At 42.6% G+C, this 25,930-nt stretch overlaps 1 protein-coding gene across 1 annotated transcript in view; it reads right to left on the reverse strand.

Moving 5' to 3' along the window:
- Positions 1-8,414: 8,414 nt before the first annotated feature.
- The window catches only part of RRAS2 (RAS related 2), a 42,100-nt gene continuing 24,584 nt past the window's right edge, over positions 8,415-25,930 (reverse strand). Inside the window, exons 2-6 of the mRNA XM_066551653.1 lie at positions 19,598-19,685; positions 19,016-19,118; positions 17,529-17,637; positions 10,361-10,479; positions 8,415-9,890 (exon numbers count right to left, since the gene is read on the reverse strand). Coding sequence (XP_066407750.1) covers positions 9,803-9,890; positions 10,361-10,479; positions 17,529-17,637; positions 19,016-19,118; positions 19,598-19,685 — 507 coding nt within the window. The 3' untranslated portion in view covers positions 8,415-9,802. The remainder of the gene's footprint in view (positions 9,891-10,360; positions 10,480-17,528; positions 17,638-19,015; positions 19,119-19,597; positions 19,686-25,930) is intronic.

Here is a 25,930-nt window from a genome sequence, read left to right on the forward strand (position 1 = left end):
GGTTCAAACGGCGTTCTGCAGGTGAGGAGGAGGTGGGAGGAGAGCATGGATAGGGGAGATTCGGTCTCCTAAGCACCATTGTAACAGGGTTTTTCAGAATGCCACTGTCCCACGATGTGAGACACCCCCTGCCTCCAGCTGGGGACAGTGCCAGGGTGACATCTGGGGCACCAGTAGACAACTGCAGCCCAGCCTGCATGGCAGCTCCAGAGGAGTCAGGCTGGCTTGAACAAAACAGGCCAGTTCTCATTTGGTAACCAGACTGGATTCTGAGACAGCTCCAGGAAAACCTCCAGGAAAACCAGTTACAAACCTTCTCACACCTGGACAGTGCACTCTCCTGCAGAACAAACACCTGGACCTTGCTTAGGAGGAGATTTGGGCCCATGGACACAGGAACAGCACTGCAGAGCCTGCATCCCCACAGGAGCTCTGCTGCCTTACAAGAAGCATGAGATGCCTGTGAAAAAAGCACTACACAATTTTAAAATTAAAAAAAAATAGACAACAGCACAAAAGGCTTGTGGAGCAGCTTCTTAAAAGGAGGAGAAACACGCAGCAATGGGACAGGCAGTGGTGACTCCAGGACACCCAGCATCCCTGCTGGGGACTCCATAAACCAGTGCCTTGGATGACATAATGCTTTATGCAGGGAACTCAGGAAGGAGGAACGTGCCTGTCTGCTTTTCCACTTTCCCTCACATTACCCTGCCAAAGTAAAGCTTATGAAAGTTGGGCTTAACGATTTTGCCTGAAAAGAGGGTATTTACATCCTTAAGAGCATCTGGCATAATTCTGTATTTCATCTTCCTTTCAAAGGATAATGCAGCTTCTAAAAATTCCCTCCAAGAGCCATTATGATTTTATGCTGCTCCTGATACAATAAACAACTTCATTCGTCAGGCTCCAGGCATTTTGCAAAGAAGCCAGCATGACAATTTACATCTTGCAGAAAGGAACCTGAAGCAGCACAGCTTTCCTAGCAGCAACCAAGACAGCCTGGGAGACACCCACACTGGCCCTGCAGCCTCCACACTGCAATGCCCCCATTCCTACACAGCCACAGGGTGACCCAACCCTCTGGTAATCTTCTGCCTGGAAGAGTTTAGAAACCTGACCGTGCCACCCATGGTGGTTTGAAAGTCCCAGTATTCACAAGTGTAAGAAACTGGCTCTGTATTCATGAGAGCTCAACTTCTTCCTTATTTTTAAGAGCTAGAAATTACCATATTTACTATATGTATATATATATATATATGTATATATATATGTGTATATATATATATATATATATATGATGTGTGTATGCTATACTTGCTCTATAGAAAATACTATAATTACTAAAGCAGAGGAAGTCCACAGCAGCATGGGTGGTGATCTGTATTTTTTTAGCAGGCTCAGTCTCCCTCATGGACCATATTGCTGAAAGGACAGTGTGGTGGTTTCATCCATCTGTACAGTGTGAACTGCTAAGGCAATCTCTTGGTAATTCATTAGCTCTTTTCATCCTCTACTCCTCTCTGAAATATATCCTGATTTCTCACGTGTACAGAAATGGTGGGACATAAAACATAAGACTGTGCCAATGGAGGAGTATAGTGGCCTTCTGTCAGGTATTGCTTTGTTAATCAATAAAAATAAAAAGCTGAAATATAAAAATTGCACTGACAATTTGGAGTTTCCCTTGTGTTAAAGAAGGCACAAAGCAGCTCTGGACAAGGATGCTCCAACCCACCACGTTCCCCTTCTCTGGGACACTAGCAGCCTCCCAGTGTTTCCCTCAAGGCTGCAGCCGCTTGTGTCAGCCCTGAAGCCCCTCAGGAGCCAGCTGGCAGTGCCACTCTTTGGGAAATTCCAGTCCCTAGCATCCTCCTATCCATGAAAGAAGTCCTGAGCTTCACAAACCAAAATTCAGGTCCAACAAAACTACAGTAGTTGGGTTTTTTCCAACTTATGCTCCAGGAGCAATGGCATCAGCCCCAGGTGTTAGCAAAGGTGTTTTAAATCCCTGCCCTGCACTGCATGTGTTGTTCCCATTCCTGTTCCTCCCTGGTTCCTGCTGGATCCAGCATTCTGAAGGAAACTGTTGATGCCTTGCTTGGTTGTGTCCTCCAACACATACTGACATTCCTAGATTTCTGCAGCTACCACAGACAGTGGCTAGGTATCCAGCCAGGCAGCCCTGTCCTGAACAAGGACTGACACTGACTGGCTTCTAATACAGACATTTTAAACCATAGGATGGTTTGGGTTGGAAGGGAAATCAAAGAGCATCTCATTCCAACCCCCTGCCATAGGCAGTGACACCTCTCACTAGACCAGGCTGCTCAAGGCCAGCCTGGCTTTGAACACTTCCAGGGAAGAGGCATCCACAAATTACCTGGGCAACCTGTTCTAGAGCCTCAACAGCCTCACAGTAAAGAATTATACCTTCTTCCATAAGGCATTTTGCTAGAGAAGGAATTCACTACCAGGAGCATTAAAAAAGGCTCCTCAGGCTTTATAAATCAGAATCAGGAAGAAGGGGTGGGGGGAAGAAATAGCGAAACAAATTAAAAATCCAATCATTTACTCTTTCAAAAATTAATTTTTAAAGCCTACAAAATACATGATTGTTGTTTAAATGTCAAGAGAAGTTTGGATTACTTTGGGTAAACAGAACATGAAAATATCAAAAAGTGAATTTGAAATCCAGACACGTGCCCCACATGCATCAGGCTGTCCCCTCTACTGGAAAGTGGGAACTTTGTCACCTCAGTGTAGTGACACAAGCCAAAAATGAGGTGGTGACCACATTTGAAAGGGCAAAAAACGCTGTCATTTTCAGTAGAGCAGGCAAAAAAGCATCAACAAATCTTCCTGCAGCTGTCAACCCTTTCACATCTCAGGTTTGTGAAAAACAGTGACAGATTTCACCCTGGAACACAACACTTACACTTGCCAGGCTTTTAATGTTGTTCTGAAATTAATAATGTAATTGCCAGATAAGGAAAAAAAGTCACTTGATGCTGCTCAGGCTGAGAGGAGTTTTGAATTACGAAATCCTTCACTAGACCATAAAACCAAGGTAGAGGTCTGTTCTTCTGCAGGGCATTATTTCACAGGATCCATGTATGGATATTAAAGTAGCAGAATCTTCTGGCAGGTGATCAGTTGGAAACCAAACTGCAAAAGCCTTGTAATGTATTTATTCCTCATTCATGGGCAGCAGCTCATAATTAAAGATCAAAGCCCCTTGTCCTTCTGCACACAAGGTACAATACCTATTTCATGGTTCACTTAAAACATCTGAGCCTGAGCTGCAAGACTTCACCATTTGTCTCCTTGACATCCCACTCAACAATCAACTCCTCTGAAATGGGAAGCAGCATTTCACACATTCTAAAATATAAAAGAGGTATCTGATTAACCCCCTAAAACACATCAGCTGCACAAGCCATTGCTCCTGTTTCTGGATCTCTCATGAGCTGGAGCCAGCAATGCAATCCTGGCATGCTCTGGGCAGCCACCATGGTCCAGTGCAACCTTCTGGCATGCATGAGTGCAAACCTGACCCCCAGTTAAGCCACAGAGCTCTGCTGGAGTTCTAAGCTGCTTTAAAGAAAACTTCTGATTTCAAAAAGGTCCTTGCCTTTGTCCTTGTAAAATTCCATGGGCCCCTACTGACCTGTTCCTCCAGCAGCCCCATGCCCAAGTTCACCAGCTGGCTCTCCCCAGCATGATGGCACTTGCAAACATGTTAAGGGTGCACTGAGTTGGCACCTTCAGGTCACTGGCAAAATATTCAGGATGCCAGGTGAGACCCTGCAGCCTTTCCCTTGTCACCAGACTCTGCCTGGAAGTCAGCCTGGTACCCACTGAGGACCACCACTCCCTCTGAGCCCAGGCCATCAGTCAGTGCTGAGCCCAGCCCACAACACCCTGAACCTTGATATCAAAACAGGGTGGCTAACAGTGCTGAAAGGATTGCTGAGCTGAGGTAAAAGCATACACTGCTCTCTCCTCATCCACAGGTTCAGTCACTTCATCACAGAGGGCAATCCTGGTGGGCAGGTGGGGCTGACTCCAGGAAATCCATACATTTATACAGACCATTCCCAACCACTTCTCTTTTATGTGCCCAGAAACGTGTTCCAGGAGGATTCATTGCACGACTTTCCATGCACAGAAGCAAGGATGGCTCCCTGCAGTGCCCTTCATTGTTTCCCAGGCCTTGCTTGAGAAAGGGGGCAAGGCTTGCTCTCCTCCAGCCACCAGGAACTTCCCTGGAATTTCCATTAGTTCCCAATGGAATTTCCATTAAACATGCTCATGAAAGATGTCCCAGCAGCCTTGTGAGGGCATCAGCAAGTTCTCTCTCCATCTTGGATGGGCTCCATCAGGTACCTGTGCATTTGTATGCGTCAAGTCCTCCAAAATAACCCCTGCCTTGATCCTTACCCACTGCTCCTGCCTCTTCTCTCCTCATTCTACCTCCTCACATAGACCTTGGAAATCAGCTTGGTCAAGGCAGTGGAGACTGTGGGTACTGTGTCTACTGTCACTAAATCACCCAGCAACAGCTCCCCATCTTCCTTGTCCAGCACCTAACTCCTGAAACACAGAGGGGAATGGTCTGGAATATGTCGCATTCGGTCCTAGCAATATGAAGATGTCAAAAAGGAGTTCTAAGGGATTTCTCTGGTGCTAAAAGTGAGAAACAGTTGTGTATTTTCTATTTCCACTCCACAGCCCTTCAAGGACATTCCTTACAAGTAATACTGCTGGAAAGAAATCATCACAAAGCAGCTCCTGGCAGCAATGGAAGAGCCCAAACCTTAAGAGCCAGGCAGTGACAGATGCCTTCCCAGATACCCTACAAACAAAATTTGGTTTCAGTAATCATGGATGCATTATTTAGCTGAACATGAAGTGTTTGTAGATAACTTTCTGACTGCAAATCATATGTTCATTGTTATTATTGTTACTAACAATACATAAATATCACTCATTTTTGCCTTGTCTCTGATATTCCCCACACAGCTGGCAACTATAAAAGCTGGCGAACTCTGAAGAAATTAAGAGTTTGTACAATGTTTTAATTAACACACATCCAATGCTTTAGACTTGCAAGCATCCTTCCTGCTTTTCAAATTGATTTCTTCAGAACCACCATTTATAAAACCACTGTTTTTCCCCAGCTACTGACCATCCGGATTTTACGGAATCCATGGAAAATAATCACTCTGAAATAGCCCTGACACACGGCCCCTTTTAATTACAGGCCATCAGCTTTGCATTCCTACCCTGCCTGTAGGTGCAGGCACTCGAGCTCTGTGCGGGATCCCGGGAGAGCAGCACTTCCCAGCTGCACGCAGGCAGAGCTGCCCCTGCTGCCATCTCGTGGTGGGCTGCAGGAGATCCCGGGGCGTTCCGAGCAGTCCCTGTGCTCCACTGCTCTTCTGTTCGGTTTCACTGATGTGAAAACTGGCTTTAGCACACACCCTAATCCACGTTTTGCACTAAGAGATAGGGAATTATGGGGTTTAATCACTGCCTCTACTTGCATTTTTGGTGTTTGCGCGTTGCTTGCTAATTTCTCCCTCTACAATGTCAGAAGCATTTTTTTTAAATGTAGTAATTTAAGAGTGCTAAGGTCACTATAAATAAGAGTCTCTCAAACCCTTAATAAATGAAGTCTTAAATTCTAGAATAGCAAGCAAGAAACAGAAAAGTCTAGAACAGAAAGCAAGCCCAGCACATGTTCACAATCTTGTTCCTGAGTATTAAGTTTTCCTTGTGGTTTAACCCCTTGCCTTTTCCACATGTGTGGTTTCTCATTGCAAGCTTTTTATTTTCCCAGCTACAGGCTACTCTAACTACCCCAATCCTCATTTCTGCACCTGACCTGTTGCATGCAAGTGTTCCCATGGTCAGAGCTCTAAGAGGATATTTAAGGATCAAGAATTTTCCAAAGTTTTCTGGCCTTCCAACATGTGTACACAACATTGGAATTAAGATTTCTACTGACCACCATGTAAAATCCAGAATTTGCTTCAAGCCTTCAAATTTTAACTTGACTTTACAACAGACCCAGATAAGAGGGCAGAAAAAGCCACACAAAGTGATGAACTGCACATTTACCATTCATGATGCCCTGAGCAAGAGCCCATCTTGACAATTTTAAGCCTTCATGTTTTGGCAGGCTGCTGCCCTGCTGTGGTCAGTGCAGTAATGAAGGCAATACTCCCATGTCCCCCTGTTTCCAGCTTGGTTGTTTTCCTAATTCTCTTTGAGTGTTTCTTTTATCATGGTTCTGGTATGTGAGGGTAACCAACATCAAAATCTATACCTAAATCAAGTGCAAATGCATTCTGTTCAGCCTGACCTTTCCCAGCAATGAACTTCTGAAGAATAAAGTGCAATGCTGGGTTTGTGGTAACTGCCTTCAAAGGCCTCCTGTTTGGAGTCTTGTAACAAGATGTGGCAAAGCCAGTCAGCAGCTACACAACACCACGGGTGAAACCGTGGCACATAAATGATGTCAGAGGAACCTTAGCCAATATTTTTGTTATAATCCAGACTTGAACTTTATCAATGATGACTAACCACAAGGCCATGCATGTAAGTCAGAGTTTTCCTTGGCATTAGTGGGAGTTAACACCTTCCAAATGTACTTTGTTTTATTAACCCTTTCACAACAGCTCATCTCATGCTCCCATGCATAAAAAGGCTTTTGCCTATGAGCACATCACCCCCACTCCTCATCCAGTGGAGCAGCAGGTTCAGCAGTGTGAGAGGCCAGAAAGAGCTGTTACTTTGTGCTTTGAAACACAGATCCAGACCCTACCCTGGGCTCTAGGAAGGACAGGAGATAATCTTTGGGTACATTTCAAAGTCTCTAGATTCCTGAACTGCAAGTTTAATAGATTTATGGATGCAGCCTTGAACTGAAGTAAGTGACAAATGTTAAAGCATTTCTTCTGCCAGGAAAAGTTGTAAGAATCTCTCTTGGACCGTCAGCCAAACTCTATCCTACAGCAAGGTGGCAATGCTGTAAATTCACAACCAATGCAAGGCCTATGGATCAGGGCTACTGCTTTTTAAAAGACTGACAAGATCCCTATTCTATTGTTTCAAGCACCACACCAGGGCCAGAAGCATCATTTTCCACCATTACTTTCAGCTACAACAATTAGAAAAGCAAATAATTGAAATATCTTCAGCTGTTTTGAACTCACAACCACCTAGATCACCATTACAGACCAAAAATCTCAATTACCTTTCTAAAGATTTACTTCATGTCTGAAGAGTAGGATCCAAATGCCTACATTTAACATCTCCTTAAAGTGCCACACTCTTGAAAAGAGATAACACCACAGAGATTTCTCTGCACATTCTCTCCAACAGAAGCCTTAAAAAGCACATGCACATGTCTTAGTTAATAAACTTTGCACAGCAGCTGCTGGTGGTGCCAGGGTTGTTTATTTTGTTCACCATGTTTACAACGTGGCTTAGCAGGTGTAGGTTCTTTAGCATCAACCTCTTCAAAGTTATCCATCTCTCCAGGTGGAGCTCTACCACCTTGTCTATCAGCTATGAGGAGCTGCATGTTAAAAAAACTTCTTTTTGTAACACTCCACTATTTAAAGCCATTCTACCATGAGTGAAAGGTTAAAAAATAAAGAAAAAAATTTATAAAATCTAAAGATATGCTCACTGAACAAGTTCAGTCTCAGCACACATGCTGTAATCTGTTGTCTTAACTCATTCTAAAGCCACATATTCAGTGATTTACCTCCAGAGAGCTCTACATAGCTAAGAAAACACGTGGTGTTTGCTACAGGCTGTAATTTCTTACATTTGACTTGAAAAATGCAACGCATCTCCCAAATGTGTTTCCACTGTAACTCCTTGTTTGAATCTTCCCCACGCTCCTCCTAAGAAGCCTTTCATCAACCAATAAATCCAGCAGGGAGGGGAAGCTACCCACTCTCTCAAAACTGCATTACACAAGCTAATCTAAATTACATTAAAAAAACCTCAAATTCCTCTGCAATGCCTGGCAGGAGCTTGAATCCAAGGTTTAATGTCTTGCTGCTGTAAAGGTACCTGGAATTTGTTTCAGCCCTGTTTTCTCAGGAGACACTTCCAGATTTATGGCAGAGCACCTGACAGTGAGCACAGCCTGAAAACACAAGGATTGTTGATTGGACCACTGACTACACATTTCAAGCCAAAGCAAACATCAGCTTTTGTCATGACTTAAGCTGAAATGTTTCTTGAAAGTAAAGTTTCTTTACTTCCAAGCTTGAGGAAAATGCTGTTGCAGATATGTGTTGCTATTCCCCAGCCAGGTTCCATCACTCCCTTCTCCCCCCCCCTACCCCCCAGAAAAGGCAGGTTTTGGAAGAGATTCAGAAAGAGGCAGTGTGTTTACCCCCCAAAAATGGTTAGATCATCTTTAATTCTAGCACCTGAAGTTATACAAGGGTTTGCTTAATAATCAAGTTTCAAAGAACTGTTGGAAACATTCAGTTAAGGTGACAACTGTGCAATACCACTCAGTATTTCAATATCAGGGACCATACTCTTGAATTGTTTAAACACAATCCACAGAACTCAAAATTAAACAACCATCCACAGTTTAACTAAACAATCAGGTAAAAGTCTTACAGTTTAATAATTCACATAATGGTCAGTCTTTAGTAAGGGATACTGAAATTCATTAAAACACAACACTAGATTTTACTCTATAGGTGTGCTGGGCAGGCACATAATTGGCCATTCTTGGGTATAACCGGGAGAGTAAGGAGAAATTTACCACAGTTTGGCAAATCCCACATTTTGTCAGTTAAAAGTGAACTGTGAGAATTAAATACTCATCTTTACATATACACAAGTTATGCTGTGAAAGCATATTTGCTTACAAACATATAAAAATACTTGTTAACTAGTTTGATAAGAAAATAATGTATAAAAGTATATAGCAAAAACATTTAATCATCTCTGACAATGGAAAGATCAAATTCATTTTTATATCACATGAAACAAAAAACAGCTACAATTTTAGTTTTCCTTAATCCCTTACCCAGAAATACAAAGGAAGACACAATTTGTTTTCGAACATAATGTGAAATTTCTTAATAAGCTGAAATGCCTCAATCCAGAAGGAGCTCAGGTATTTGGCCATATCCTAATAGTAGTAGTAATCATCCTGTAGCTGTTCTGGATTCAAAAAATAAATACAGTAGAATCTTTTGGCCACCGAAATAAAACTGCAGCATAAATGAGAGATGAAAATTTTTGCTGACAATGAAATTCAGTGTAGGTTTCTTAAGGCTAGCTGAATACTCAAGTCTAATTTAACTGAGGGCAGAAACAAACAAAAAAAAGCCAATCCACCCCTTTTTTAAAAAGTATTCTCTATACCCCAATATAGGTCTCTGTAATAGCTAATGAAATGTCAGAAGTAAAAATAAATTAATTCACAAGAGACAACTTATGCATGACTTCAACACCTCGTCCTACACGGTTTTGTTTCATCTCCTTTGCGAATAAAACTCCACAAGGTGCAAGCTCTGAAGGGACAGAAGGAAGGAACTGTGGTATTAGAGAAGCAGCCTTAGTGTTTTGGTTTGAAGTCTGCCCCAGGATGACCGAGTCTTCTTCAAGAACTATTCTGCCAGCTTCTTGGACTAAGGCTATTCTGGTGACCACTTTTAGGACATGCACATATAAGGCTAGACCAATACCAGAAGTGATGTAAAATGATGGAAAGAAAAATATGATCTGGCAGTTGATAGCTTGGTTCTTGGGATTCTCAGAAAATAACACAATGGCAGCCTTTCTTGTCTTTTTCTTTCCGTGTTGGCTCTGGTGAAGGAGGGCACTCTTGTTCCTGAAATTTCCTGGAAACAGGTATTTCAAATTAAAATTCATAGAATAATTTTCAGGTAAATAAACACAACTACTGTATCCCACACTTTTTATACTTTCATAGGGAATGCACTTCCTTTTTACATTCAAATTACTGATAAAGTAAGTGATAGTTTTTGAGTTCACCTTTTGGGGTTGTTTTTTTAAGAAACCAAATTTTTTTACAGAAGGCCAGTCTCAGATGCAGTTTATCATATTTAATGACTGGGTGACCAATAAAATCCAAAGATTAAGACAACAAAATTATCATTCAAATGTATATTAAATTAATGTATGCATTTTTCCTAATGGACCTTAGTGTTTTATAATGGAGATTATTGGCTAAAGCTTAAAGGTAACAGCAGGCAGAATCTTCCCAGCAATTTCCCACTGCATTTCAACACCTTTGCTGCAGCTATCCATTAATACATGGACATGAATTATCTGGTCTCAATTACCATACCTTATGACTCTGACAAGTTCATGAAAAGCTTGGTCTACATTCATTCTGATTTTTGCTGAGGCTTCCATGTACATTACTTTAAGTTGCCGTGCCAGCTGCTGGCCTTCCTCGTGTGTCACCTGCAACAGACATCAGTCATTAAGCTCAAGGGTTCTGCAAGCAGCTTTGTGCCAGTACACTCTGCATCTGCATGTTAAGGATCCAGCTCCCTCAAAAAATAATGGTTATTTGGGCACAGCACAGCTTTCACCTTGCCCATGTTATACAGCTGGGAAACAGACTTTTTGTAAAGGAAGTTTCTTCAATAGACAAAGACTGACTTTCCAAGAAATTCCCCTCCCTCCAGGTGCCTTCAGTTCTGCATAAGGCCAAGTTTTCCTTCCCAGGCAGACATTAGTCCCTTGCTCTCCTCAAAGCAAGTGCTTCAGTCAGCATCTGCTGGATTACTAACAGAATTCTGAATATTATTACTAAATTCACCTTTGCATTGTCCCAGCTAAATCTAGAGAAACAAACAAACAAAAAAATCAGACTACTCTTAAAACAACTGCTGCTTAGCTTCTAAGTCTTAAAAAGACATTTAAAAACCATCTATTAATGGCATAGCAAAACACAGCCAGTTTTAAACATAGCTTAGATTACCAGAGTTCTAAAAAGCCACAAGGCCTTCAGGCAATTCAGAAATATTAAAGAAACCCTGACTCCTTGAGACAAGAGTGGAAAAGGAGATGAACAGGAAACAATGAGCATCATGAAAAGTTGGTACAAAATTTAAAGAGATGAGGCAGAAGACAGGAAACCAGTGGACCATTCTAGGAAGGAGGAGTAAGTCAGGCACAAGGCAAAACCAAAGGAGACCACAGTGTATTTTTGGATGAGGTGGAAAGCAGTGAGGTCAGAGAACAGAGGCCATCCTGAGTGGCGCAAGGCTCCAAAGGGAAGGTCACCCCCAGGCCCAGGGAGGAAAGGGCAGCTCTCAGTGACAAAAGGAAGTACAACAGATCTTGCCAAGACAATGCCTAATGAAGAAATGTCAAAGATTACACTGCTTCCAGAGAAAAACATGAAACCAGCACGTAGAGGACTGATAGAAGAACAAAAATAAGGAGAGTTTATTTTTAAATCAGTTCTGAAAAGGAACTCAGATTATTCATTAGATTGAGCAGCTACACAGAAATGGAAATAGATGGGAATAGAAAAGTAGTGGCAGCATGACCACAGCGCATGGTCTAGAAGTACTTTTCAGCTTGCAAAACAGTTTCTTAACAGCTACACAGTGGTTTAAGAGCCTCCATGCATGGCATCTCCATGTTTGATTTCTCTGTCCTTAGCATCCCACTGGCACTATATGCATACACCTCCTGCTGAAATCAGGGCTGCTCCCACTAAACCCTTGTGAAGCTCTACAAAATGCTCCCAGCATCCTGTGCCATTAGCTGGAGTAATTCAGGATGCATCTGCTGATCTCAAACACTCACAGCAACTCTGCATTCATTGCAGTGTTATCACCACCAGCTGAAGCCAAAAAAGAAACACTCAGGATCAACTCAACCCCAAGATCAACCACTGGAGGTGCCTTTTTAACTGCAGGGCACATAAGGAGAACTGGAAGAACTGGAACTTCAGTCCTCTACTGCTGTTTGAAAACTGAAAAATATTGAAAACTCCTGCTCCCCCAGCTAGAACAACTCCACTTCAACTCTCCACTCTGACCTCAGATGTTGAAATATTCCAATTGCAAAGCTTATGAAGGCTGCACTTGGACAAATATTTGTAGCTATTTTCTGGCACTTCAGTGACTGTAGAATCTCCTAAAGTTTGCACTCGTGCTTCCAGAACCTTCTGTACATCTCTACCTCAGACTAGTAAGTTATAACAGTTCTAGCAAAACTAACTCTTTTTTACTTTTCTTCATCCCTGCATAGTTTACTGCAGCCCCAGAAAGTGAGAGGCTGAAGTTCAACAAAAATAAATAATTGGCAAGGAATGTATAATTCTGGGGAGAAGCTAAACTCAATCCTTAAACATAGGTTCAAAGAATTTCTTCAGTATTGTACCTAAGGAACTTTACAGGTACAAGTCAAACTAACACTGTAATGAAGTTGAGCTACACTTCCACAATATCCTGCATTTAAAACACTATAAACACACTGAAGTTCTTGTTGTATTTACTAGAATATCTGTAACTGTTAAATTCCAAAATAATTTTTTTCCAGTCTCATGAGTATATTGTCAAGTTACTTGTGGTAAATTTTGGTGACCTCAAAAGTCAGTTTAAAACAACATTTAGTTTGGAAACAGTATGGAAACATGTGCAGTGCCCAAGATGTTAATTAGAGGCCAGAACATACCAGTTCCATCTTCAAAGCTGAGGGAAATGTAAGTACAAACATAGAAATACTTGTAAATAAAAACATGAATTTTTATATTTTTGTTGTCCCTTCTTGAGTACAACAACCCTATAACATGTCAAGTTTTCCAGGAAGTGTGATGGGACAGCTTATTTAACATCACCACCAAAATAAAAACTAAATCCTTTTTCTTCAAAGACGACTGGATGTTATTTTGACAGAACTAAAGAGAAGCACAGATTTGATGGTAGTGATTGTGTGTACATCTGTGTGTGTTGGTTCTGCAGTTTTACTGAGCTTAAGGCTGAATACAAATGAGAACCACCCATAATGCTCACCCTATTGCTATAGGATATTTCACTGTTTGTTTCTGGATATCACTCATTCTCCCTGTTCTGACAGTTAGTAAAAGTTTCTCAAATGAAAACTCATTACAGAAGATGTGAGCCAGTCAAACATGGAAAAGCTTATTCCCCACCTCCCTAAGCTAACATTCTTCTTCTGAAACAGTTTCCATTTGAGTATCTGCACCATAATCCTGCCAACACAGGTCCTTCTCTCTTCACTAGTCTGTCTGGTATCTGTCAGAAATACATTAATTTCTCAAGTTTCCACGCTTTCCTCCACCTAAAGCAACACTACAAGGCTGCCTAACTTAACACTGCACCTGTATTTTGCCTGGACACTTACACAAGCCTAAGGGACACATCACACAGGTAAACAAATGTTTCCTCAAGTTTGAGAAGAATCCATTTCTACCACTCTGTGGCCACCCTACAGTGCTCCCAGCACAAAAACATTGTCCATTTCTGCCAAGAGTTCCATCACTCCTGAAGAGTGCATCTGTCATCCCAACTGTCCTACAGGGATAATAATTCACTGTCCCCTAACTCCAGTTTGTCCACACTCTCCAGTCAAAGGTACAATCTGTCTGTGGGCACAGAGATGTCCCCTGGACATAGTCCCAACATCTACCACTGCAAGAAGTTATTGTCACATTTTCATACAAGAAAGAGATGGTTAAGAGTTAAGTCAGATGGACTTCTCTTGCTCTTCTTGCTTTAAAGGTAACAGAGGTGATCTCAGCACTAGGTCATTGTGTTAGTTCAGTCATGATGCAAAAGCAAGAACTAGCATTTAATGAAACCTAAGCACTTTCCTGTTGCAACTTGGATTTTCCTTGAAATCCTGCCATCTGGGGAATGATCAGACTTGACCCAGTTTAAGCTAGCAGTTATCTACAGAAAGTCAGACATATCCTGCACTGACAAGTCTACTCCTCCACCACTAGTGGTTATTATTAAAACATCTGGTGCCCTACTGAATTATCTTACAGTAGAAACATCCAGTGTTGAGTTCTAAGGAATTAACCTATTTAACAGGAAGACTGCTGCACAGCATTTACTTTAGGAAAGAGCAATGAAGAGATGGTGCTTCAATTCTGGTTTCAGAGTCAGCAATTTGTGACTGGGGAATTTGGAAACACTGGCAGCTTTGTTGCTTATCATGCATTCTAAAGATTAATGCTTCCTTGTCCTCTAGAGACTCACTTTTCTTTGTCAATGTAACCCGTGGAGATTGAGAGACAAAAATCACAAGAAAGCTGCTTAACTCTATTTATCTATACAGTTCTTACCATGACAAATTGCTATTTCAAACTTGCTCTTTCACATCCCTCCCAAAACCACTTGTGAGCTGGTCTCTGGTATATAAAGCCCCACTAATTTACACCACACCTTTGGTGAGCCCCAACAATTCATCAAGATCATGCCATTGTTTGTGCACTTCTGCTATACAGCCCAGTTCATGTATTTCCTGAGAAACAGTTGCCACCACACGAGGATGATTAGTTATGCATAATTAGCCTCCAGATTTATGGTGTCACTACAACAGTACTCTGTACTCTGCTCTACCTCAACACATATTTACTTGGATAAAGGTGTGGCCAGACCCTTGAGACAACCAGAACTCTTCCACATGTTTAACTCCTTTGAGTTCTGGGAAGATTTGTTGTTGAGCATCATCTGCTGATCCAAAGACACACTAAATTACTTTAACAGGGTTTCAGTCTTTCAGAGATTGCATGTGTTTCACTGGTCTGCCTCCTGCCTTTAGGAAAAAGCAGGCAGATGCCCAGTATAAGCAGTTTTGCTCTAGAAACTGATACTGACATTCTTCCTGACATTCTAAAAATGCTACCTTAATTCTGAGGCTGAAAAGTGTACAGCTGGGATTAAACAAGTTAAGAGAGAAAGAACCAGATAAGTAAAAGATAAGCGTGGCCTAGCAGGTTTTTGGTGGTGCCTAGTGCGGCCTGACACATCAGCAGGCAAAGTGTAAAAATGCAGAGGATTTGCCTTTATCACACTTCTGCCCACAAGTTACAGCCTGGGGCTGTCCCAGACTCCCCACCCAGCCAGCACTCCCAGCCAAGGTGAGGGAGCACTCTCTCCTTTGACCCCACAGCTCCCAGCACAGCTGCCTGCCAAGAAACCTGCAGCCAGAGCAGGATGACCTTGCTTGTCAGGCTGAAGTTTTTCCTCACTTCTGGACTAGTTGGTTTAGCTGGTGGCAGGACTAGTTGACAAGTTCTCAGCCAGATGAACAAGCTGGTGCCCCTCAGAGAGTGTAACACCCAGCTGATAACATCTCCCTGCTGGCTGCTGCCAAAGGGCGAGGTCTCACTGCTCTCCCCAGCCCAGCTCCTCCCTGCTCTGCTCCAAGCCACAGTCCCACCCCTTCCCATGCTACCAGCACTGGCACTCAAATCTTGCTGCAAGCTGATTTAGCTCACACAGGTCCCAGGAAGCCATTCCTGCTCCTCCCCATCCAGAGAGATGATTCAACTCTAAAAGTGCTTCAAGTGAGATCTGGGAAAGAATGAGCCTCTCCCTTTTGGGGTCCAATTATGTCAGCTCAGCATCTGACAATCATTCCTTCACGCTGACTGAAGACCAAGTGAAACTCACCATGTGATGGGGAAGGGACAGGGAAGAGTTAAGAACATGTAGTAGCTGTTTAAGCAAACCCAGAAAAAGTTTTCTCAGCTATATCTGCCTGAGCCCCTGCTTATGATGGCAGTGACAAGTCCACCAATTGGTATATAAATGGTGAGTGAGAGCAACAAAAAGTAATGCCCATCAGCATCTAATCAATTAAGGTGATTAATATAGCCATAAAAAGCAAAAGGAGATTTTGGAACCATATATTGATATAGGCAGCAAAATTGCAAAGTTAGGCAATTCAGAAAAAGCTTCTTTGAGCCTGAATGCGTTCCAACCCATCTCCACCTGAAAAAGCAGCTTGGAACAGGGCAGAGGGACCAGCAGAACAGGAGACAGGCACCTCTCTGCCTTTAAGGGACAAACAGAGGCAGTGTAATCACATGAGGAGGGTGGAGGAGAGAGAACAAAGTTCACAGCTGTTGCTAGAAATGGATGTCCAGGGTTACCAGCTACAATTGCAGGTATCCTGAGAGCTGGGGCTGACAGCCATGATGTTATTTCCCTCCCAAAGCATCTGGGGGTTTCTCCTTCAGCAATTACAATTAGCAGAATAGTTCAGCTTCACCTCCATAATTTCAATGCCAACATTTGTGCAGGAGATGAAGTACAGATGTTCCAGGCCTGCAAGGTTAAATCTAGGGATTTTGATGGGGCCATGATGGTAAGTGAAGAATGACAGGGAATGAAATGTCCCTGTCTCAGGGACAGAGTGTTCTGTGAACGTGTGAGTACTCAAAGTTATTTCAGAGGAATTTGTGAGCTACTTCTGTGAAAACTTCTTTCAATGCAGCATCTTTCAGCATAGCTTTTAATTTAGTCATGATCTTTCTACACAGCTTCTGGGATGAAGAGGCTGTGACAGTCAAGGGACTGTATTCAACAGGAACTTTTTTGGTACTCTAATTGTAATACAGCTTTGCACAAACTAACTCACTGACCTCTTTAAGCCATGGGGTTTTTTCCTTGTGAAACTCTTAGAACAATTACAGCAATTTTTACTTTATTCTCAGAAAATCATGTGTTGCCACCAAGCTTTCAATGTCCTCTTGCTGTCTCAAGAGAAAATATTAAGCTTCTCAAATTAGTTACTGAAGAAAATACAAGTTTGACATCTGTTCCTTTCCTGCTGCTATAGTAAGGTTATTTTCATTTCAGCCCAAATTAGTTTGATTCATTAAAAATCAACAGCAACTAAGAAAAATATATTTGGAAGTCCTTTAAATAATTCTAAATTAAATATTTTAAGTAGTCTTGTGACTAGAGATGAGGTTGAGAACTATTGGTGTCAAAACTTTAAGTCACATAAATATAACTGTGTTGCTGTACTTCCAACTTTTAAAGCTTTAAGTCAGTTATGCAGAAGATGAGTGGACAAAGAGAAAACAGTGACTAACCACTAATTTATACATAACAGCAGTGAAAGGTAAAAGCAAGAGCACTGAAGGCTAAGGATGGCTGGGGTTAGTGTTGGAATGCACTCTGCTGGCACAGTGCAGTGTGAGTAACAGAACCGAGGAATTAGACACGTTCATGCCTGAGTAATCAAGTCATGACAGAAAGCTCTCAGCTCTGTGAATAGACTTGGTCTCAACATAACCCCACTGACTCAGAAGATGTGCTGGGTATGGAATGCCATCATGCTCCTGAGGTTCTTCAAGTACAGAAACTGAGTGGAGTTTCTTGCATTGGAATTAATTTACATGATAGGACTTTTTCCATTTGTTTGTTGCCATTCTGGAAGGAAGTTTCGTTTTGGGGGAAAACTGAATTTTCTGGAAGAAAGTGAGCAGTAACTAAGAGCAAATGAATTACCTGTCTTTGGTGGTCCAGATCTGCTTTATTACCAACGAGAATCATTGGAAACTCATCGCGATCTTTCACTCTAAGAATCTGTCGCTGAAACTTATAGATTTCTTCAAAACTGTGAAAGAACACAAGCAGAGCATCAGTGCACTAATTCACAGATTCTCAGGTTCTGAAAAAGTTCAGAAATTATGAGTCACATATTGGGACTTGCCCTGCCATGACACACAAGCACAGACAGCTGCAGGCACTCCAGAGTCACAGCATGACCAGTTAGAGAACCATCCAACACTCAAACCAAAAAAATCCCCAAGTGAGCAGTGTCCTCTGCACTGGGCTGAGGTGGGGCTGCAGGGTGAGCAAAACACTGACTGTGTCTCAATCCACAGGGACCCAGGGCCAATGTGCTGCAGAGAATCAAGCAACTACAGCCCATTCTACAAATACTGACCCCGGAGTTCTACTCTATCTAGAATTTTCAAACCACAGCATAGAGACCCAGGTGATCAATATTTCAGCTGGCAACCTCCAGAGCTACTTCTAAGAATTTTGGGGGAAGCTATCAAAGCTGGAAAGCCTTGTTTTGTCAAGGACAGAAAAATGGCAGGGCTAAATGAGCAGAAAGCTCTCCAGTTACCAACTAAGTTAAACCAGGTACTGATGCTTTTCAAGCATAAGGAATATTCCAGCAGTGTTTAAGGAAAGGTGAGCAGAGCAGAAAACTTTTTCCAGGATGGTATGCTAAACAAGATAATTCTGGCCTAAGCAAGGATTTTTGGAGAATGAATAAATAAATCACTGCTTTCAAGTAAACACAGTTAAAGCCAACCACTACATAAGGACCCTCAGCACAGACATTTGCAGATAATCACATACCCTTTGTAGCCTTCCAGACATATAGCCTGAAGGTATTTACACCTAATTTGCCAGCTAAAGTTTAAAAGCAAGATGACCACCAGTAAAAAAGTCACATGGAAAAGAACTAGGTAGCCAGACACCTCATGCAAAGGGATGTATGTCACTAAGCATAGCTCTTCATCAGCGTCTAAGACGATGTTTAATCTGCATTCTGCAGCCATTCAGTCAATGCATAGGGGAAAGTAGAGGGACCTCTGCCTGCAATAGAGTGCAGGCACATACCCTAAACTCACTCAGAAACCCAGAGCCAGCTACTTGATGCTGCACACGGCAAAGGGATATTCCTAAGAACTGACTGAATACCAGACCCTCCCAGGAAAATGGTATTCTGGACTGTAATAAAGTTCTTGAACAGAGCTGTCCTTTTTTTGTATCCTTTCAAGTCATCTATTGAAACAAATAAGACACTTTCACAAAATGATTGGTTCAAATTTGTTCTTCAGTGCTGAAAGAGCATCACACCTTGCACCTAAGAGTGAACACATAATGTTTTGTTTGAGATTATTTCAGTTAAGGATCATGTGCAATTTAAGAATAATTAAAACTTGTTTGTTTTAATAACTTGACCTCAGGCTTACCTTCCTCTATCTGTGACTGAGAAAACAAGCAGAAAGCCCTCCCCTGTCCTCATGTACTGCTCACGCATAGCTCCGAATTCTTCTTGTCCTGCTGTATCCAGAACTGAACACAAGCAAAAATATTAATTACTACATTTAGTAGTCTGAAAGCATTTTCTCTGATAGACTGAAAAAAAAAATATTCCTGATAATATATTGTGAGAGTCTGTCCTGTGCATCATAGCCAAGCAGAAACCACTTTTGGCAGATACTACTGGATATTTTTCTAATATTCCCAACAAGTTCTTGCACAGACTGAACAATTCAAGACCTCCCAAACAAACGGAACAACAAAACACTTGAGCACTTCTGCTAATTCCTGACCACCTGAAAGAGATGGATAATGCTCAGACATACGCGAGGATGAGGGTTGTTGGTTTATTCATAAAGAAATCACCAACACGCAAGAACTGAAATTTTTAAAGCAAAGCATTTCTATTGCACTTAGGCAGCACAGAGGTTTTTCATGCCACCCAGGTAACTCCTGGGAATAAAACCAATTCCTAATCCTAGTTTTGTGGGCACTGTGGACGGGCTACTTACTGTCCAAGCGCGCGGCTCTGTCGTCTATCACGCATTGCTTGGTGTAGGAGTCCTCAATGGTTGGGTCATAATCCGTAACAAAGTAGGACTGCAGAGAAAAAACAGGTTTGTGTCTTAGACAAGCACACACAGGACACTCACTGAGGGAGATGCTAAAACTGGACACTTGGCAGCATAAGGAAAGAGAGAGTGTTTATCCATGTACAACCATTTGGTTCTGCATCCAAAGATATCCAGTAATGGTTTTCCTATTCCTAGTAAATGCTCATAAATTGTAGAGATTACTAGCAGAGTCACTGAATTTACTGGATTCCTACAGCCTTTCCAACATTTTTTAGACATTACTGGTAACTCCTACAATTCCTCAGAAATCCTTAGCAATTTTCAGTTTCTGTGGACTTCTAAGGTCTCTTGTAATTTCTCTGAACTTCCGGTAGGGTTTAGAAGTTCTTTGACATTCTCAAGTTTACAGGACTTCCTCTCCCCATCCCAGAGCCAGAGATTTCCAGGAAGTACCAGGACTTGTAGCACTTAGTTTGTTAGCTGAAAGAAGTTTGGTGGAACATCCTTGTTACCAGGATTTTTCTCCTGGTTTTAATGACTTTAAGCACTCACAGCCCCCAGACAGACAACCCCTGAAAGCAGAATAAGCCATGAGGTGCCTGTGCCACCATGGTCTAAGCACAAGGCTCCACCAGACACTGCTTATCACCCAGACTGTAGAGCAAAGCACATTCTGGTACATTTCTCTAGAGACTGGGTGATCTGGTACTGAATACTGGGTTAACAACACCATCAGAAGACAAGTTTAGAATTCAAAGGATGAAGTTTTAGCTTGCATGCAGTCATAGTCAAGTTAACTTCACCTAACACTGAAGGAATCACATTAGCATAACAAATCTGAACCTTGATCAAATTCCTTCCCATCTATGTTCCCAGCAGGCACTCAGTGCACAATTTGTGCAGAACTGCAGGTGTACCATGTGTACATTATTCAGTTCTGTAAACCAGTAAGGAATTAGGAATGTTTTGAAACTACATATTGGCTCCTAGGAAGAAAAAAAAAAAGAAGGGGGCTTTGCTGAAGCACCTTTCCCATCACACAAACTTAAAGATACCTACAAGACAACACTCTGCTCCTGTAAACTTACCAAAATCAAGTTAACAGATGTCACAGTTGGGAAAACAAAACAAAACAAAGGGGAAAAAAAAAAAGAACTGAAATCACAGCACTAGCCCACTAACCTTCTCCAGACACACCACTGTCAGTGCAGAACACAGTTCACTCTGTTCCTTGCAGATAATTTACGTGGCTGTATTTGCCCTTGTCCAGTCCAGGTGAGGAGCTGCTCATGAGGACAGCTTGCAGGACACTGTCCTGACTGCACCCAGCTGAGCCCAGCACTGGGACATGGCCATGCCAGGCTCCTGGCTCAGCAGCATTCAGGACAGGGGTTCCCCAGCAGAGCTCACGGGCTGGGCTGCAGCTCCCTTGCTGGGAGGAGAAGCACATCCCCAGCTGTGGGTGCTGTATATAACCTGTGCTCATACACCACAGCCATCATGCAGTTGGAAGGAGTTTGTACAGGTTGCTGTTGATCTGTTCATTTAGAGCTGGCACCACACTAAAAAATTGCTGCCCCCTGAGCAGCTCCTTTGCATTTCAAGCAGACATCAGTGTCCTCTCAGGATACACCTACACAGCAGTCACAGCCTGTCTGCATTGATGCACCCAGGCTAAACACTCACCCTGCTTCAACCCCACCCACACCAATCAAACCAAAAAAAAACCCCTAACAAACCCACCCTGTACCACAAAAAAATTCCAGTCAACCAACAGGCCTGGGATCCTGAATGCAAGACACAGCCAAAGTGCCTAGCCAGAGGCAGCAGAACACTCACCTCAGAACAAGCAGTTCTTTCAACTACAACTCATCCCTTTACCTTGCTTCCCTTTAAGATTTAAAGAGGAAAAAATTTAGCCTTCAAAACTGTCCTCTATCTTTTCTTTTGCCTATATCTATGATTCAAAACTCCTCTATCCAGGAGCTTAGGAAGAGACTTTGAGGAATGAATTTATACAAACTGTAAATAAGTTCTCAATTATTTAGTGGCCTTTAACAAACCTTAAAGGATGAGAAACTTAGGTGAACATACAAATATTTAAATAAAATAATTTACAGAATCTGACTTTAAAGGGATGATCACAAGGAAGGGAATTTAAGTCCTATGTTCCACTAAGGAAACAAAAAGTGCTATTTATAAAAAAACATTAGGTGACTAAACCATGGAAGACAAAGCCTGCACTCTGAAATGAAAGCTTCAGCTTTCATTCCTCCATCCTGCAGAATTCAAAGTTACTGTTTGAACCTTCACATCTACAAAATGGATAGCAGCTTTTAAATAAAAGGGAGATTTTGGAATCAATTTATTTTGCTCTCATGAATCAGTGTTAGCAGAACACCTAAAGCAGCAACTTTATATCCAGCAAGGGCAGTATTTTTCACCAAGAGAGTTCAGAAAAAGAAAGCCATAATTATCTCAGATGGATTCTTCTTATTTTCCTCATTATCTGTCCAAGGGCCAACAACTACAGCATGTTCTGTAATCTGCAGGGCATTTCTGAGATTCCCTCCACCCTTTTTAGTTTGTTTTTTTATTTAATTAAAAAAACCCCAACTATACACAAAGCAAGACTGCAAGACTAGGTACAGAGACATGGAACATCGTTCCTCCCTCAAAAAGGGAAACAAGATTAAGTCATCCTGATCCAGCATCAGCCACATGTCAAATTAAGAACGAGCAGATGCCACAGATCCCCCCTTGTAACAATTGCTCTTACAAGTATTTTCTTCCCTCCCATGGAGCTGGCACTGCCAAATCTGCTGTCACAGCCACTACAGGAGAGCTTTGCAAAGCAATTAGTGCTGTGGTTTAGCTCCAGGCACTGGGCAAGGCTTATGTGCCTCAAACAGCTGCTAGTTTTGAAGGAGCCTTCCTTCCCAAATTGCACTGGGACTATGTGCTGCAGGACACACAACAACCACAGCTCGCAGGCTTTATTCAGTCTGGGTTGATTTACAAAAGATAGATGTAGCAGACACATCTACCTTTATCAATTTGAGCAGAAATGGACCTTCCTGCTGCTGTTCAGGCAGTGTTTATAGAATTAAAGCATGGCAGATATGCTGAAACATTCCATGAGGCCATCCCTTCACTCCTGAATGCTGTCCGGGCAAGATGCCTGCTCACCCAGCGAGCCCAAGACCCTACACCAGCACAAATAACTTTGTAGAGGCCAAGGAGTTTGTGGCAGAACTGCTTAAAAGCCCAACAGGAGCCCAATTGCAGCAGACACAAACCACTGACAACCTACTGCTTTCAAACTGATGCCAAGTGCAGACAAATCAGAGGAGCAAGCACATCCCAGAGTGCTGGAACACCCAGGCCTGCCTAGTGCTGGGTGTTTTAGGAAAGCTGTCAGTGCAAGCCCTGACACCTCTGACTGCTGTAGCCACCCTACCAGGCTACAGCAGTCCCAGGAAGCACAGCAGGAGCAGGGATGAGAGCTGGCATGGAACACAGGGCATGGCTCTCTAGGGTGGCCCCACACAGCCCAGAGTGTCAGATCTGCTCCTCTAGGAGCTCTTGAACTCCTTTGACAAATCCAGTGAGCCACGACTCATTCAGCTGGCTCCACTGCAGCTGGCCACTGCCTGCAGGAAATAATTAGAAGCAGTTAAATTTCTTCTAAGGGGATAGTAACTTGAACATGCTCTCCTGTTACACCACTCCCTTAATCACCAGCAAAATCAAAGCTCTTTCCACCCATCTCCTAGAAGAGAAGCAAGAAGCTGAGCCCAGTACTCTCATCAACCATTCAATTCACCCAGAATATTATGCAACAGGTTTTCTAGGTTTTCTCTTTCTATGACTACTGAGGTAATGGAGCCCAGAGATGGGAAAGCCTGCAGCCAAGGACTTTTGTAAAGGGGGAAAAAAACCAAAAGAGCATAAAAATTTCCAATCCCACACTACCTACATCACTTAGAGCTGGGGAACCCACCACTAAAATCCCTTCTTATGTACACACTCATCATCTTAAAATGCATTTCAAATGACCTTCTGACCTTCACAGGAGTTTCTACTCACAGTGCGTGGAAACAGTGACACTATACAGAACACTGCTCCAGCAGTCTTTGTTTAAGGCAATAGCAATCCCTAAATCAGTGTTTCAATCACTCAAGTCTTTTGGTAAGATATGAAAACCTGCTCTTAAGTTTTTCCTCTTCCTCCATTTATTTGTTGCCTTTAATACACGTAGAGAAATTCCTCCATTAGCTGACAAGCTTGAGTCCCACTCCATAAATTAATAAAAATGGCTCAAGTAAAGACACCTTTGATGGAAAACCTCAGTGCCAATTCATGGCTCTTATGCCACTTCTCATAAAGTAATAAACAGTGCACAAAATGAAAAGTCAGGAGATAACTTTCCTTTGCACTTTTAGGGTGAGAGAGAAGTAGGATGCTGTTGACAGGAAGCTGCCTCTAGAAGCTGCAGTCCAGAGGCTGCCTGCAGAACATTCCTCCCTTTCTCTCTACACCAGGCTGGAAGGCCATGCAGGCAGCCCAGCTCAGTGAGAGCACACCACCACTATGAGCAAGTTAAAGGAGAGGTACATGCCAAAATATATATTCATCCTTGCTGTCTCTATAATCTCCATCTGTATTTACTAAACATACACATAATGTTTCAAAGAGCCACTGGTTGCTTATTTAAATTCTTTCCACATGTTTTAAGTTTTTGGTTCAAACCCAGTCAAGGCAAGGAAATAGAAGGGTTTCCACCCTCCAGCTACAGTTACAGACCAGCTCTGGATTTAAATAAGCATCTGCAATTTGAGCATTGCAAACAGCCCAAAAATCCTCCTTAGCTATAATTTTTATGCTAGAACTTAAAATGAATACGTGTAGCATCCACCAACACCAAAGCTTCAACTCTAGATTTGAATACATTCCCAAATACCTGAAATGTAAGATCCCAAGACATTCCTGTGCCGTGCTCCTTGACAGAGAATTTCTTCTGGCAGTCTCTCCTTTGCCTGCCTTTTACACTATCATCTTTTCTCTAGGTTTTACCTCACTTCCCCTGCACTTCACCAAGAATATGCCTGCTCTTGAGCCACTCAACCAATTGTGAAGCCCAGTTCACCCCCTGCACTGCCAGGTCTTCACCATGGGCATACAACATACAGTTGTATGTAGCAGTACCAGCCACAGCCCTACCACACACCCCACTGATCACATCAGAAATACTTAACCCAGAAAGACAGACACCTAAGCTCTCTTCATTTAAATGAGTATTTCCAGCATGCATTCCAAGCCATAGACAAAGCCAGTGTCACAGGTTAAGATCAGAGCTCCACTGCCATGGCCAGAAGTGGACACCTTTCTCTTTGAGGTACTTGGCTACACCATAAAAGCCTTCCCAGACCATGAATTAAGACTTAATGACTGACTGCATAAGCCAGTTTGCAACTTCCATTGTCCTTCCACCCATGACATCTTATAGCCTCTGCCATCAACTCTTCTACCTAAGAGTGGCAGAGCAGCCAAGTCTGTACTGAAGTGACCCCAGTGACACACTGTGCCCTTCTCCAGCTTGCAAAGAAAGTGAGACACCATTTCTAGGAGTTCTAATCTATGTTCCTGTCTCTGGAGGAGGAGGAAGCAGACAGGTTCTATGTCACCACAGGCAAGTTCCTAGAGGATGGGTGACAGTAACCTGTCACCTTGCTCAAGCACTGTGCTGCCCCGCTCCAGAGCTAACCTGCCCAGCAGCAGGGGCAATCAGGCAGAGCAGCAGCTCAGGGCCCCAGCACCTCAAGGGATTAAAAGAACCTCCTTTCACAGCACAAAGGAGAAGTCATTCCTTCAGAGCACATGAGTTGGCTGGCTAGAAAACAAGGAAAACATGCAGTAAAAAAACCCTGACTTCTAGAAGCAAACATAAACCCAGACTGCATTCCAGAATAAAGGAACAGACAGAGCAAAACACACAAATTTAGCATTTCACAGAGCCCCAAGCACTTGGGTCACAGAAAAACCCAAACAAACTAAGAGCACACCACTAATCAGAGAGTCTCTGACAAGCTTGTTCCAACAGCAAACACACACCTCCCCAGGAGCAGGTGCTTCACTAGGACCCAGTATTTCCAGACAGGGTTAATTGGTTGGTGCTGGAAAAGCAGGAGGTGGATGCTGTTGGGGTTGATGACAGGTTCGCCACCTCTGCAGAGGTTTTGAGCAGTGCCCAAACCAGTGCCAGAAAAG

This window comes from Molothrus aeneus, chromosome 6 (assembly GCF_037042795.1).
Source record: "Molothrus aeneus isolate 106 chromosome 6, BPBGC_Maene_1.0, whole genome shotgun sequence".
Classification (NCBI taxonomy): Eukaryota; Metazoa; Chordata; class Aves; order Passeriformes; family Icteridae; genus Molothrus; species Molothrus aeneus.